Source organism: Lissotriton vulgaris, chromosome 3_1, assembly GCF_964263255.1.
Source record: "Lissotriton vulgaris chromosome 3_1, aLisVul1.2, whole genome shotgun sequence".
Lineage (NCBI taxonomy): Eukaryota > Metazoa > Chordata > Amphibia > Caudata > Salamandridae > Lissotriton > Lissotriton vulgaris.
Window position 1 is genome coordinate 1,141,220,761 of NC_141689.1, and position 13,684 is coordinate 1,141,234,444.

Consider the following 13,684-nt stretch of genomic DNA (forward strand, 5'->3'; position numbering starts at 1 on the left):
TTTCATCATAAAAGCTATCTTATGCTATGCATACTAGATTTCATAAATCATTGCCCAAAAGTCCTTTGTACGCGAATAACTGAATTATTCTGCATCATCAAGTGAATTAATTGTATTGCCATGTGAATTATTTACATTGGAAAAGTCGATGGGAATATCAAAGCATCGGTATAAAGCCTAACTGGATCATTTTTCAGAACTCATGGTAAAGATGCCATGTGGTGCAGTGTATATGCATACCTGTTTCATCTCCCCATCCTGTGGCATAGCAACTGGTGTTATGCAAGATCTCGCCACTAGGTGGCAGGCACGCAAAGTCGATGTAGTCATTTCTTGTCACTTCTCCATCCAGTCTGACCAGGGCAATGTCATACTCGACGGTGGGTATCTCCGGGTACGCAAACTTCTCGTGTCGGTAAATGCCCTTGACCTTAAAGCACTGCTGGGTGGGTTCCTGGAACGTGAGGTTGTGCTTTCCCAGGCACATCTGCCAGCGATGCAACTCATCAGCGTAACTGAGAAGGAAATCAGGGCAAACATTGCACCAATTAAACATTTTCATTATTTATCTGTTTTCTCTTTCGTAGAAATCACTAAATGATGTGAATATTAACATTGTCAACAAGGAGTGGATTTTATATTTGGATCATGGTCTTTCCCCCACTAATGTTCTTGCTTTTTGATGACAGGAGGCAGGGCCGGTCCTAGGATTCGTGGGGCCCCGGGCAGGATAGGAACATGTGAGGCCCCTCTAATTTGCATAAAATGTAGTATCACAGAAGTGTCCACTGACTAATCATTTTTTGGCACTGTTGAAGTAGCTTTGCAAGAAGCTACCTCTCTAATGTGTACACCACTGAGATGGCTACAAATACAAAAAATAGCCCTAATAAAATAAGTGCAAATATTTTAAAGCTGTATTATGTGGAAATGCAACACGTCAAACGGGGTTTAAAAGCTATGCCTCTATCTCGCCAAAACCAATGTTTCCAGATTAGTGCATGAATAAAATTCTAAGACAGACTGTCCCATAGCTGTACAGTGGATCTTCAGGTGGCTCCCTGATACTCCAGTTGCACCAATGAAGTTCAAGGTTAAGGCATTTGGTTTTAGCAGGCATGGACATCAACATAAAGGGATCCATGATGGTTCAGGTGAGCGACCTGAAAATGCTCCAGTAAACAGAAAGCACATATAAGAGGATGAGAGGGCACTTGGAAAATAAAGAGGCAGGTAATTGAAAACTTTGGCAGAAGGCTCAATGTACTTAGCAGCACATGCTAGTTCAAAGACAATTTTACCTCTCCTCCAGCCTCCTATTTTTTTTGCTGGTTCTGCCCACTTACATTCACCTCTCTCCTCTGTGCTTTACTTTTTACCTCACCTTTTGCTCAGCCTACTTTCTTCTCTTGCTGGTTCAGCCCCTCTTACATCCACCTCATTCATTCTGCATGCTCTCCTTTTAACGTATTATCTTTCCCCAATGCCCAAGCCTTTTACCTTTACTCTTTGGTTCTGCCACTCTTACATCCATCTTGACCCTCACACCTCCATGCTCTACTCTTTACCTCTCATCTTTCCACCTTGCCTCTGATATTCACTTGCTGATTCCTCCCCTCTTAAATCCACATCTCTCTTCTCTGTCCTACTCTTCACATCCCAACTCTCTACCCAGTCTTTATCTTCTTTGCTGGTTATGCCATCCTAAATCCAGCCATGCCTTTAACTTCTTCTCCTCTTTCCTTTTATCTTTTCTTTCTGCTCCTACTTCATTACATGCAACTCTCCCCTTACTTCCTTCCTCTCTCCTCTTGCTGATTCTGCCACTCTTCCATCAAACTCTACTACGCTATCTTCACTGCTCATCTCTCCCCCTGCCTTATAACTTTTGTCACTGGTTCTGCCCCATTTCCATCTTCTCTCGATTTTCATCCTCTTAAACACTCTAATCTTTTCTCACAGATTTTGCCTCTTACACCACCTATTTCCATTCATTATTCATTCATATTATCATCTCTTCCTCAAACTTTATTTCATGGATTCTGCCCCTTTTACATCAATCTCTCTGCTATCCCCAGCTTTGTTGCTTCTCTTTCTCGTTATGTCCTTAAATCCATTTTTCTCCTCCATGCTGTATGCCTCATCTCCCCCCCCCACCTCTTACCTTTTTCACCGATTCTGGCCTTCTACATCCACATCTCATCATTCCCTCTCTCTTCTCTGTATAAGCTTTCTTGATTGTTCTGCCTCTCTTACATCTACATACCGCATCCATGTACTGCCATTCTTCTCTCATTTCTTCCTTCAGACTCCTAAGATTTCTTTGCTGGTCTGTCCCCTTTGCATTCACCTCTCCTCTTTGATCCCCTTACCTCTTACCTTTCCTCACTGTTTGTCTCATAAATCCATGTCTCCCTTCCATGCTCTACACTTCACTTTATCTTAACTACTGTCTCTTACCTTTCTCACAAATCCTGCCTATATTACACCCACCTCCTACCTACCTGCTGAGCTCTTCCTTTCATCTCTCTGCAGTCTCTAGCCTTCTCTCACTGGTTCTACCTCTCCCCTGCCTCTCTACCCTAGCCTCTTACCTGCTCTTGGTTGTCTTGCCCTCTTATATCCAACACTCACCATTCCCTCTCTATGGCACTTAAGTTTTCCTGAGGGTTCTGCTTCTCTTATATCTACCTCGCCTATCCAAGCACTGCCTTTCATCTTTCTCTTCTACTTTGTTCACGGGTTCTGCGTCCCTCATGTCCACCTCGCCCCTCCATTCTCAACTCTTTTGGGGATATTCCGAAAAAAGTCATGTGACGCATCGCAGCCGCCCCCCCCCCCCCCCCCCCCCTTGGGCGGCTGCGCTGCCCTGCGCGACAGCCAGGGAGCAGGAGAGCACTATATCTTCAAACACTTGGCTCTCTCCTCCCCTTTCCCTTGCACCGTCACTCGTTTCAGCTCTGTGCACCATGCACACACCTTAGCGCTGAAGCGCTAGGGTGTGTGCATGAGTGTTGCATAGGTTTTGTACAGAAGGGTACCCTTCTTGTGCAAAATAACTATGCTGGGTACGATACTACGCTTTTCCCACTTTGCATACGTGCTGCGCAGTGTAGTGCGCATGCAAAGTCGTAAAAGCATGGAGAAATGAAAGCATTTCTCTTGTTAGCGCCTCCTTTGAAGGGGCGTTAACTTTTGTCGCAAAACCATGTTCACACATTTTTGTAAATATGGTTTTGCATCAAAGGGCATGGGTGGTTACATGGGCACGCCCATGTACCACCCCCTCGGCGCAAAGTAACGCAAAGCAGTGCTTTGCGCTTCTTTGCATTACTTAGAGGGTGCTTTCCAGCACAAAACAAGTTTTCGCTGGAAAGAAAATAGCAGCAAAAAAAATGTGCGCTGGTTAACGTCACTTTTATGACGCAAAACCTGCACAAAAGGTTTGAAAATCTCCCCTTCATGTTTTATCTCTATCACCTCTACTCTCCATTCACTGTTTCTGCCTCTCAAGCTTCCACCTCTCCCCTACATACCCTGCTATTCACCACTCTTCTCTCCGGCCTCTTACCTTGCTTCACGTCTTGTGCCTGGGCGCAATACAGTCCCCTGCATCACAGATGTGCCCACAACACTTTTGAGGGCCCCATCCCGCCAGGGGCCTCCCATTCAGCCTAGGGCCAATGAATATCTGTGAGATGTGGGAGACTGGGGCCCATTATCACATTCTGCAGTGAGGGACCCCATCATTTTGTGTTACACAACTGCTCTCATATTACTTTTCAGATGCGTAAAGCAATGAATGGTGAGTGGCCTGAGGGGTTATATGACTTGGGTGTATCTTGGAGGGTTCATTGCACTCCCCTTGGGGTGATAAGGATGGATGTGGGATCACCCCCCCATCGCTTCCCCTAACTGAATGTTAGCATCTCAACTTAACTTTTAAAGAGCGAATTGCTCATTCTTCCTTCGGTTCATGTAAATTACATGAAAATAAAAAACACCAAGCGCTTAAAACTGTAGTTATTATTTATGTTAAACTCCTTTTATGTTTGTTTTGGATGAACATGCTTGTTTGAGAAAAAAAAACAGAGTTGCAAAAAAAAAAAAGAATAATAAGCGCTTTATCCATTTCTTCCATAGAAGAAGCAGCGCCTTTTGTAATGTGAGATCACTCTATGGTTTTGTGTTGTGAGCCCTGCAAGTTGCTCTGCGTTTCTTTCATGCAGGGGCAGGGCTCACTTCACATCTCACGCCAATTCAAGCATCTCCCTAACTGCTTTTATGCAGATGCAGCGATTAGGCTGATCAGGGCCCAATCTGCACTGCAGCATCTGAAAGGGATGGGGTGTCATATTGCACTTTCAGTCCATGGCAGCCGGGGAGTAAAGGGGCCCCCGCCGTGGGCCTCGCTCATTGCACCACGGCTGCAAACCCCAAGGGAGGGGGCTCCCCACCTGTTACTCTTACAATGGCACCATTTCAAAGGTTGATGGGCCCGTGGGGGGCCCCCCTCACAGTAACACAGCCGCGAGGCCCTGGGCGGCTGCCCACTCTGCCCATGCCTAGCGCCGGCCCTGACAGGAGGGGTCCAAGGTGCAAAAGACTTTGCATCCTCAACGTCCGTCCCAGTTCCATAGCCAGTCCGTTTGCTGGAATACAAAGTCTATAGCTACCACTAAACCACGTTGCGAACCTTTATTTGGATTCACCAAAAATGTAAAGGCTGTGAAAAGTGCAAAAAGCAAAGAATACGGAGTAATTTTTGCACACGGCCCACTCGAGTACATAAAAATTGCAAACCATATAAAATGGCCCACAATGCATCAGAAATTACAGCACTCTTCAAGGGACAATATCATGTGGCTGCCATGGGAGTACAAAGGGTATCTGCACCCAGGTGGAGAGCAGGCACAAGTCCCCAGTGCCTGTAGGAGCACTTAGGCATTACAAAAGAAGTGGCAGAGGCATCTTCTGTGATAAGGACTGCCTGTGCAGACATCTTGTGCCGGCATAATCTGGAGGGCGAGTTCCCTCATTTGATTGGTTGTGCTGCTCAATGCAAATCAGGGAATACTTTTGCATGCGAGCCCTTATAGGCATCTCCGAAGTGTACACGATAAGGGGGAAGTAAGTTCTAGTTAAGTGCACTTAATACCAGCTGCACAATCAGTGGCATAACGAAACTTGAGGGGGGCCCCTGCAAAGTACATGGAGCCCTCCCCGGCCCGTCTACTGTGCCAGCCTACTGTGATGAGGGGACCTCCTGAAGCTTTTGACCACCGCACCACGGGGGCTAATGTTACACCACTGTGCACAATGAACACGACCCCAGGGCACCCCTTTAGAGATTACATGTATTTAAAGGACAGCCCAGACACACCCCTGTAGACGGATGCAGTTAGACACTGCATCCATCTTTTGAGCGTCCATCTTGCAGGGTAAGGCACAGCTGTGAATGTGATTGTAAATGCCAACCTTTCAGTGCTTTGCTGTCCCCAGTGCAGCTGCCAGTTTGCACATGCACTGAGAACAGATATTTTTTGATAACATGGCCGAGTTCTGCTCCAGGTGGAACGATGAAGGCATATCTGCTACCAGTGGCGGTTCCTTCATTAGGGCGAAGGTGCATCACCCACCCTGCTGTCAGTGCACCAAACATGAAAAATAAAATAGTAATACAATTATTTTATTACCACTTTATTTTTCAGTGTGGCTAGCCAGAGCCTAAATGGCGGCAGGGGAGGAGGAGTGGCATACACTCCAGTTTAAAGTGCACATGTCACTTTGGTTGGTGATCTTGCGATGGCCAGCCGACATGCACACTTTAAACCTCTTCTACCCAAGTTGTCTCAGCCAGCTGGGTGTAGAGCAGGAACAGGCCTCCAGTGCCGATTAGGAGCGCTGAGCCACCCCTCTCCAAACAATCCTGGTGCTTCTCTCATGCCGGTTAACAGCATGAGAGCAGCGTCTTGATTGTCAAGGGAGTTGACTAAGCATGGGCGAATTTTGCGAATTCGCGATCCGTGAATTTGCGGATTTGCGAATTTGCGATCCGCAAAATTCACGAATTTGTGCGAATGTGCAGATTTTTTTATTTTTGCGTGTTCACGGGGCGCTCTGCGTGTTCGCAAGGGTTTTTTTGTGCGAGACCGCGATGCGCCCTCTGGTTCATCACTGCCACCCTCTCATTTTTTGTGCCCTTCTGCCCTCTGCCCCTCTCGTTTTTGTGCCATTCTGCCCCCTGCCCCACTCGTTGTTGTGCCCTTCTGCCCTCTGCCCCACTCGTTGTTGTGTCCTTCTGCCCTCTGCCCCACTTGTTGCTGTGCCCTTCTGCCCTCTGCCCCACTATGTGACCTTCTGCCCTCTGCCCCACTCCTGTTTTATTTTAGAATGGCACCAGCAAGCTGCCAGCACCATTTTAAAATAGTTACTAAGTTAGCTTCATCAGGAAGCACTAATAGATAAAATAAAGCAGGTGCTCGAGCACCTGCATTTTTTCTATTAGTGCTTCCTGTTGCAGCTAACTTAGTAACTATTTTAGAATGGTGCTGGCAGCTTGCCGGTGCCGTTCTAAAATAGTTACAAGCTTGAAGCTTGAACTTTTGCCCCCCGGATCCGTTTCACTCGCGGATTTTTGGAAAATTCGAGGGAATTCGGGGATCGCGAATTTGCCGAAAATCAGCAAAATCCGCGAGCGGAACGGATTTTGCGCCCATGCTTAGAGTTGACTCTTTTTTTTTAAAATTTTTGAAAACCTTTATTCAGAACAGAGCACACAGCTATTCAGCCTGACATCCCGGAGGCAAGGCAGCATGGGTAATAGGAGAGAAATAGTGCAAAAAGATCTAGACATAATCATCGAAGGTTATTTTTATATTAAGATGAAGAACTCAACAAAAGGGCGCCCGAGGGCGCGAAAAATGGCAATAGAGTCAATGTGAAGCAGGGCGTCAGGGACGGGTAGGGGAGGAAAGGCAGGGAAGTGATCATCAAGGAGAGGATGTCAGAATGGGAAGATGGGGGGGGGGAGAACCAGGAGAATGCAGTACATCAAAGCTCAGTTGGCGTTACAGGTCAGGGTGACACATGATCGTGCAGGTTGACTGGTTCAGGTGGCAAGCACACGTCTCCCCTGTATTCATTCCAAGCCCCCCATATTTTATTCCAAGTTTGAGGCCTCCCTCTTGCCACATAGACTGTCTTCTCCCGGAACATGCACCAGTCCATATTGGCTTTCCACTGTACCACCAGGGGGGGCCGTGGACGCACCCCACTTCTGAGCAATGTCCCTTTTGGCCACCATGTTCCCAAGGGTCACCCACCTAGTCTGCGCAGCGCTGTGGTCAGAAGGCTCCCATACGTTCAGAAGGCATCTCAGGCTTCCGCGTGGGCGACCACGCCGGTAACTTCCTCCATGATTCGGTGCACCCTCCTCCAGTAGGAGGCTATTACGGGGCATTCCCAAAGGATGTGCAAGAAAGTAGCGAGGGCTCCGCAGCCTCTGCGGCAGAGTCAGTCAGGCGAAAATCCCATGCGCATCAATCGGGGCCCCGTCATATACACCCGGTGCAAGATCTTGAATTGCACAAGGCGAAGACGGGAGGAAATTGCAACCTCCTTAGGGGAGGAAATCGCGCTTTGCCAATCTTCATCATCAAGTTCAAGACCATCCGCCACCCACTGGTCCCGCAAGCCAAGGAGGAGATCTGTGCGCACGTTTATCAATTTCTTATATGACAGGGAAATCGCGCTGTCCGGCATGTGCCCATCCAGTATCCTGTCCTCCAGAGGGGAGCTCTCAGGAATATCGCCGTCCGGCGGCGAGGCCGAGAGCAGCGCGTGTCTCAGCTGGGCGTAACGGAAAAACTCCGCCGCACCCAGTTGGTATTCGGTTTGCAGCTGGGGGAAGGTCTTAATCGAGCCCTTGGAAAGCATGTCCTCAACTCTGCTGATTCCGATGAGGTCCCATTTATCAAACCCCTTGGTGTGCCACAGTCTACCCAGGATGTCCGAGTCAAAGAGGGGAGTGAACCTAGTGAGTCTGCCTTGCCAACCTTGCGCCTTAGTGACCGCTCGCCAAGTGTGAATCGCCGTCCGTGTAGGGCCCGTCAACCGTCGGTCGAAGGACTTCGAGTATAGGGCCCGATAATAGTTGCCGTCGCCCAACAGCCATCTATCCATGGCATAGCCGGGACTACCCACAGGGCCATAGAACCCGTGGTTGAGGGCAGCAAGTTGAGAGGACCAGTAGTAGCGGCGCACGTCCGGGAGGGCAATGCCGCCGTCGTACCATGGAAGCGTGAGTTTATGGATGGCAACACGGGGTCGACCATCCCAGAGAAGGGTCCGCAGGAGGCCTTCAAGGTCTCGGAAGTAGCGCGCCGGGACCGGATCTTGGGCGTTCTGCAGGGCGTACAAGAACCTGGGCAGGGACATCATCTTAAACAGCGCGGCACGGCCAAGGAGAGAGAGCGGGAGCTTACGCCAGCTGTCCACATCGCGTTGCAGACGCTGGAGAGGAGGGAGTAAGTTGAGGTCGTACCGCAACTTGGGGTTGCCGGAGATGTAAATTCCCAAGTACTTGAAGCCACGTGCGGCAATCTGAATGTTGCAGCCCCTGGGAAGTCGTGGAGTATCTCCTTTAAGGACATACAGGAACGACTTGGCCCAGTTTATAATCAGACCAGAGTAACGTCCGAAGAGTCTGAGTACGTCACAGGCCACGATGAGGGACTTGCAGGGGGAAGTCAAATAAAGCAAGATGTCATCGGCATACAAGGATACCCTGTCTTCAAAACCAGGGGCCCAAGTAATACCGTGCAAATACGCAGTAGGGCTGCGAGCGGTTCGAGGGCCAAGGTGAACAGAAGGGGCGACAGGGGACAACCCTGTCTGGTACCCCGATGTAAGGGGAATGGCGTCGACAGGCGGCCGTTGACCGTGACATTGGCCATAGGTTCAGCGTACAGTAAGCATGGGCGGAAAATCCGTTTCGCTCGCGGATTTTGCGGATTTTCGGGAAATTCGCAATCCGCGAGATTCACGAATCTCCCGCAAAATCCGCAAATCCGCGAGCAGCGGATTTTGTTCGCACTGCTCGCACTGTTCGCGTGAGTTCGCGTGAGTTCGCGCCCCGCGAATAAGTGCAAAATTGCAGAAATACGATTTTAGCAAACTGAAAGTAACTACTTACCAGGTTCAAAAGTTCAGGCCCATCATTAGTAGCCATTTCCTGTAGTGCTTGCTGAGGGGCCCCTCCAGAGTTCAGTTGCCAGTTGCAACTATTATGTGACCCTGCTCTGAACCTCAGAATAGTTACACATATGCCACAAAGGTCCTGAATTACAGCTAAGGGAGACAAGCAGGAGCCAGGCTGGCAGTTCAAATCCATTAATCAGCCCCTAATTCATTATTGTCAGTTGGGGCAGGGCAGGTGTTGTAACTAATTTTGCAACAATGAAAGCACTTAGCAAGTGCAAAAGTTCACTAATCAGGAAGCACTAAGGAAGCAGGTGCCAGCTAAAAAAATATTCTGTGACACATTAATCAGCCCCAAATTAATTCAGGTCACTTGAGGCAGGGAAGGTGTGCTTGCGTTGCCACAATAATGTACACTGACTGGACAACCAGAGGGTGCTGTGATGAAACAGAGGGTGGCATGGGTGGGCCAGAGGGTGGCATGAGTAGTCAGAGAGTGGCAGTGGTGACAGAGAGTGGCAGTGATGAAGAAGAGTGTCCCAAACAGGCTGGACACGTAGAAACAACAAGTTCGCGAAACTTGCGACCCGACAGGTAAGTTCGCAATTTGCGACATTGTACAAAACCCTCGCGAACTGGCAGAAACCCGCGCAAACACACAAAAAAAAAAAATCCGCAAATTCGCAAGAATTCGCAGATTTTGCGGATTGCGAGTTCGCAAATCCGCAAAATTCGCGAACGCGAGATTCGCAAAATTCGCCCATGCTTAGCGTACAGTAGCTTCACCCAGCTCACAAAGATCGGCCCGAATCCGAGTTTGGACAGCACTGCCCAGAGGTATGGCCACTCGAGAGAATCGAAAGCCATCGTGGCGTCAAGGGACGCGAGGACAGCTGGCTCTTCGAGGGTGTGGGCTCTAGCCATGACACCGTGAAGGCGGCGCAGATTGAGGGCGGTATTCCGGCGGGGGATGAATCCCGACTGGTCAGGGTGCACGAGGTCGCAATTGACACCAATCAGCCGGTTGGCGAGCAACTTGGCGAGGACCTTGGGTTCCACGTTCAGGAGAGAGATAGGACGGTACGATCGGCAGACGTCTCGTGGTTTACCCTCCTTGTGGATGACCACAATGATAGCCAACCGTTGATCCAGGGGGAGACGGCCCCTCTCAAAGGATTCCAGGAACATTTTCCGCAGGTGCGGAGACACCGCGTCCGGGCGGATTTTATATAGTTCAACCGGGATGCCGTTAGGCCCAGAGGCCTTACCGGTCCGTAAGGAATGGATCGCCAAAGCAATCTCGTCAGCGGTGATCTCCCTGTCCAAGTCCGCTCGTTCGTCCTCGGAAAGGCAGGGAAGTTCAACACCCGAAAGGAAAGCCGACGAGTCCGCCTTAGAAAAATCCGAAGCAGATTCATAGACCCCCCGAAAATAACTAGCGAAGGAGTCGACAATGGCACTCGGGTCCGTAAGGACCACTCCGTCGTCCCCCAAGAGTTCAGGCACCACTCGGCTGGCCATCTCCCTCCTGTCCAACCAAGCCAGCAACTTCCCAGCCTTGTCGCCTACATCATAAACACGGCCCTGCTGTTCTCTAGCCAGAGTGAGTGCGGCATTCGTGGCCAAATCGTGGTACTCCGCTTGCTTCAAAGAGAGGGTTTGCAAGATCGAGGGGTCTGGCTCGGGCCCCAGCTGGGACTCGAGACTCAGGACCTCTTGCTCAACATTCAGCAAGTCGGAATCCCTAGTTCGGCGGGCCTCAGCTATGAGCGCCTGGGCCTCACCCCGGAGCACCGTCTTAAAGGCCTCCCACAACGTAACGGCCGACCCAACCGAGCCCACGTTTTCAGCAAAATAAAGGTCAATGGCTTTGGCCAGGAGGGAGCGGGTCTTGATGTTACGGAAATACCACGGATTGATCGTGGCCGGTCGCTCCGACAAGACCACACCAAAGTCAAAGGAGACCCATAACGGGGAGTGATCAGAAATGCCCCGCGCTAAGAAGCGGGCTTCGGAAACAGCCGATGCGTGCGATGCCAGTGTGAGGACATAATCGATGCGGGAAAGACTCCCATGTGCACCCGAAAGAAAGGAAAATTGACGGAACGTCGGATGTAGAAGACGCCAGCCATCCACCAGGCCGATAGACTCAAGAAAGGAGGGCAACAACATCTGTGGGTTACGTAGGTCCCGGGGCGGTTGGCGATCAAGCAGACCAGAGCAAACCGAGTTAAATTCACCCCCCACTATTAACAGGCCAGCCGGCATAGACAAAATGGCACCACCAAGGTCCTGAAAGGTACTGGATTGCAGCCCCGGGGGGACGTATACAGAAAACAACGTGAGGGAACGCCCTTCCCATCTACCCGCCACGGCAGCGTAACGCCCCCTGTCGTCAATCATGGTGACATCTATCTCTAGGGGAAGGGACGCGCGCATGAGGATACCCGCCCCCCGGGAACCGGAAGAGAACCCCGAATGCGCCACCATTTTGTAGCCTTTGCGGTTCAAAGCTTTACACGTATTTCCCACCAAGTGTATCTCTTGAAGGAGGACAATATCAGGCATGTGACGTTTGATCAGTTGTATCACTACCCCTCTTTTAACTCGGTCACCCAACCCGTTAACATTCCAACTGAGAATTCTTAACTTCCTACCCCCCATCACCCCGCAGCCCTCCCCACCCAGTCCCACAAGACACCAGTATCAAATACAGTTCAGGAGCATAAATGACCCATTGCCAAACAGAGAAAAGAAAGGAAAAACCAGCAAACAAGATAACTCTTCCCAACATACCCCCCACCCTGCACCCCTGCATCAGACTAAAAAGCCCCCCCAACCAGCAGTGTGCCTGTCGCCCCATTAACTAATCTACGAAAGACCCAGAGGAGTAGGGAATCTCCATGAATACGTCCCGCCACCCACCATGTAAGCGAAGGAGAGTCAGTTCTGTAACGAGTACCAGCTCCGGCAGTCATTCGAGGCAGGGGTGGCACCAGCCCCTTACTCAGTCTCACTGTTCCGCTCCGCCAGAGGCGCCCCCAACTTCATCCTCCTGTTCATCCCGACGTGGCGAGACTGTGTCCAACCATTCACTGACGTTTTCAGGGAAGTCAAAGAAAAGGGCACGTCCCTTATGTTCAACACGGAGTTTCGCGGGGAACATCATTGAGTACTTGAAGGCCAAGTCCCTGAGGCGCCTCTTCACTCCCGCGTAGCTCAGGCGTTGGCGCTGTACCGACCTGGTGAAGTCTGGATAGAAGTGCACCTCCGCATTCTGGTATTGGAGTGGCCCATGCGATCTAGAAGCTTGCAGGATCGCGTCCCGATCCCTAAAGTTGAGGAGGCGCGCCACAATCGGCCGCGGCGCCGCCCCTGTCTTCGGAGGTCCACCCGGTACCCGGTGGGCACGTTTCACCGAGAAAAAGTTGCTCAGTCCAGAGGGTGCCAAATAGGTTTTGACCAAGTCCTCCACAAACAGGTCCGTCGCAGCATTTTCGGATCCCTCCGGTACGCCAACTATGCGGACGTTCTGCCGCCTGGCTCGCCCCTCAAAGTCCTCCAGCCGCCTCGAGAATAGATCAGTGGTCATCCGCAGGTTGCGGACCTCAGTCTGCAACTCGGAAACATCGGAGGTCAGGCTGGAGGTCTTGATATCAAGTGCCTTCACACGCTCGTTGGTCTTGCCCAAGTCGGCCCTTATAAGGGTAATGTCAACGGCCATAGAGTCTACCTTGTGGCTTAGGGTTTTGTGCTGTTGTTGCATGTCGGCCCGGAGACTCGTGATGGCACCCATGATGTCAACGAGGGTAGGGTCCGATCCATCCGGCGGGCTCGTCAATGGGGGCCCTTTAGACACGGCCCCCGATGTAGGCGGTGACTTGAGGTTCACATAGCGCTCGATGCGATTCTGCTGCGTTTGCGACTTGCCCCGGCCACCTTTGTTCGATGCCCTGTCCGGGTCGCCTCTGCCCGCCATGATGGGTTCGAGAGAACAAAGGCAAGGCGCCCACAAGTCCGGGTCCACAGCCGAAAGGCAGGTAGGGCCGGGGAGACAAAACCAGGGTGTAGAAGGCACAAGCCGGGACACAATCACTCCGCCACTGAGGGCAGCAGGTGGTCACTACGCAGTCCAATCGTGCGAAGTGGCGAAGTCCGGAGGGACAATGGCACCGTCATGGAGCGGAGTTCAGCTCGACGCAACTCTGCACAGGAACCACCGATTTGGAAGCCGAGTGCAGTCCCCGCCTCAGCAGACCACCAGCAATACAATTCCACCAACGTGGATCAGGATTTCAGGCAGGATATTTGCGGTGGGTCGGACGGTCCACGGAGCTCCGGGCTTACGCGGCCATCTTGGTTGCCCGCGAAGCTCCTCCCTAGAGTTGACTCTTAAACCACTCGCTGCCTTGGAGCTACAGACTGCGTGACCGGAGATGAGTAAGTACTTTATTTTTTTAAATTTTAAATTGTGTTTTTTGCC

The 13,684-nt window shown here is 50.8% G+C and overlaps 1 protein-coding gene across 1 annotated transcript in view; it reads right to left on the reverse strand.

The window, feature by feature from the left end:
* LOC147727573 (ovochymase-2-like) overlaps positions 1-13,684 on the reverse strand; it is a 455,363-nt gene that overhangs the window by 230,209 nt on the left and 211,470 nt on the right. Inside the window, exon 14 of the mRNA XM_086961618.1 lies at positions 241-515. Coding sequence (XP_086817744.1) covers positions 241-515 — 275 coding nt within the window. The remainder of the gene's footprint in view (positions 1-240; positions 516-13,684) is intronic.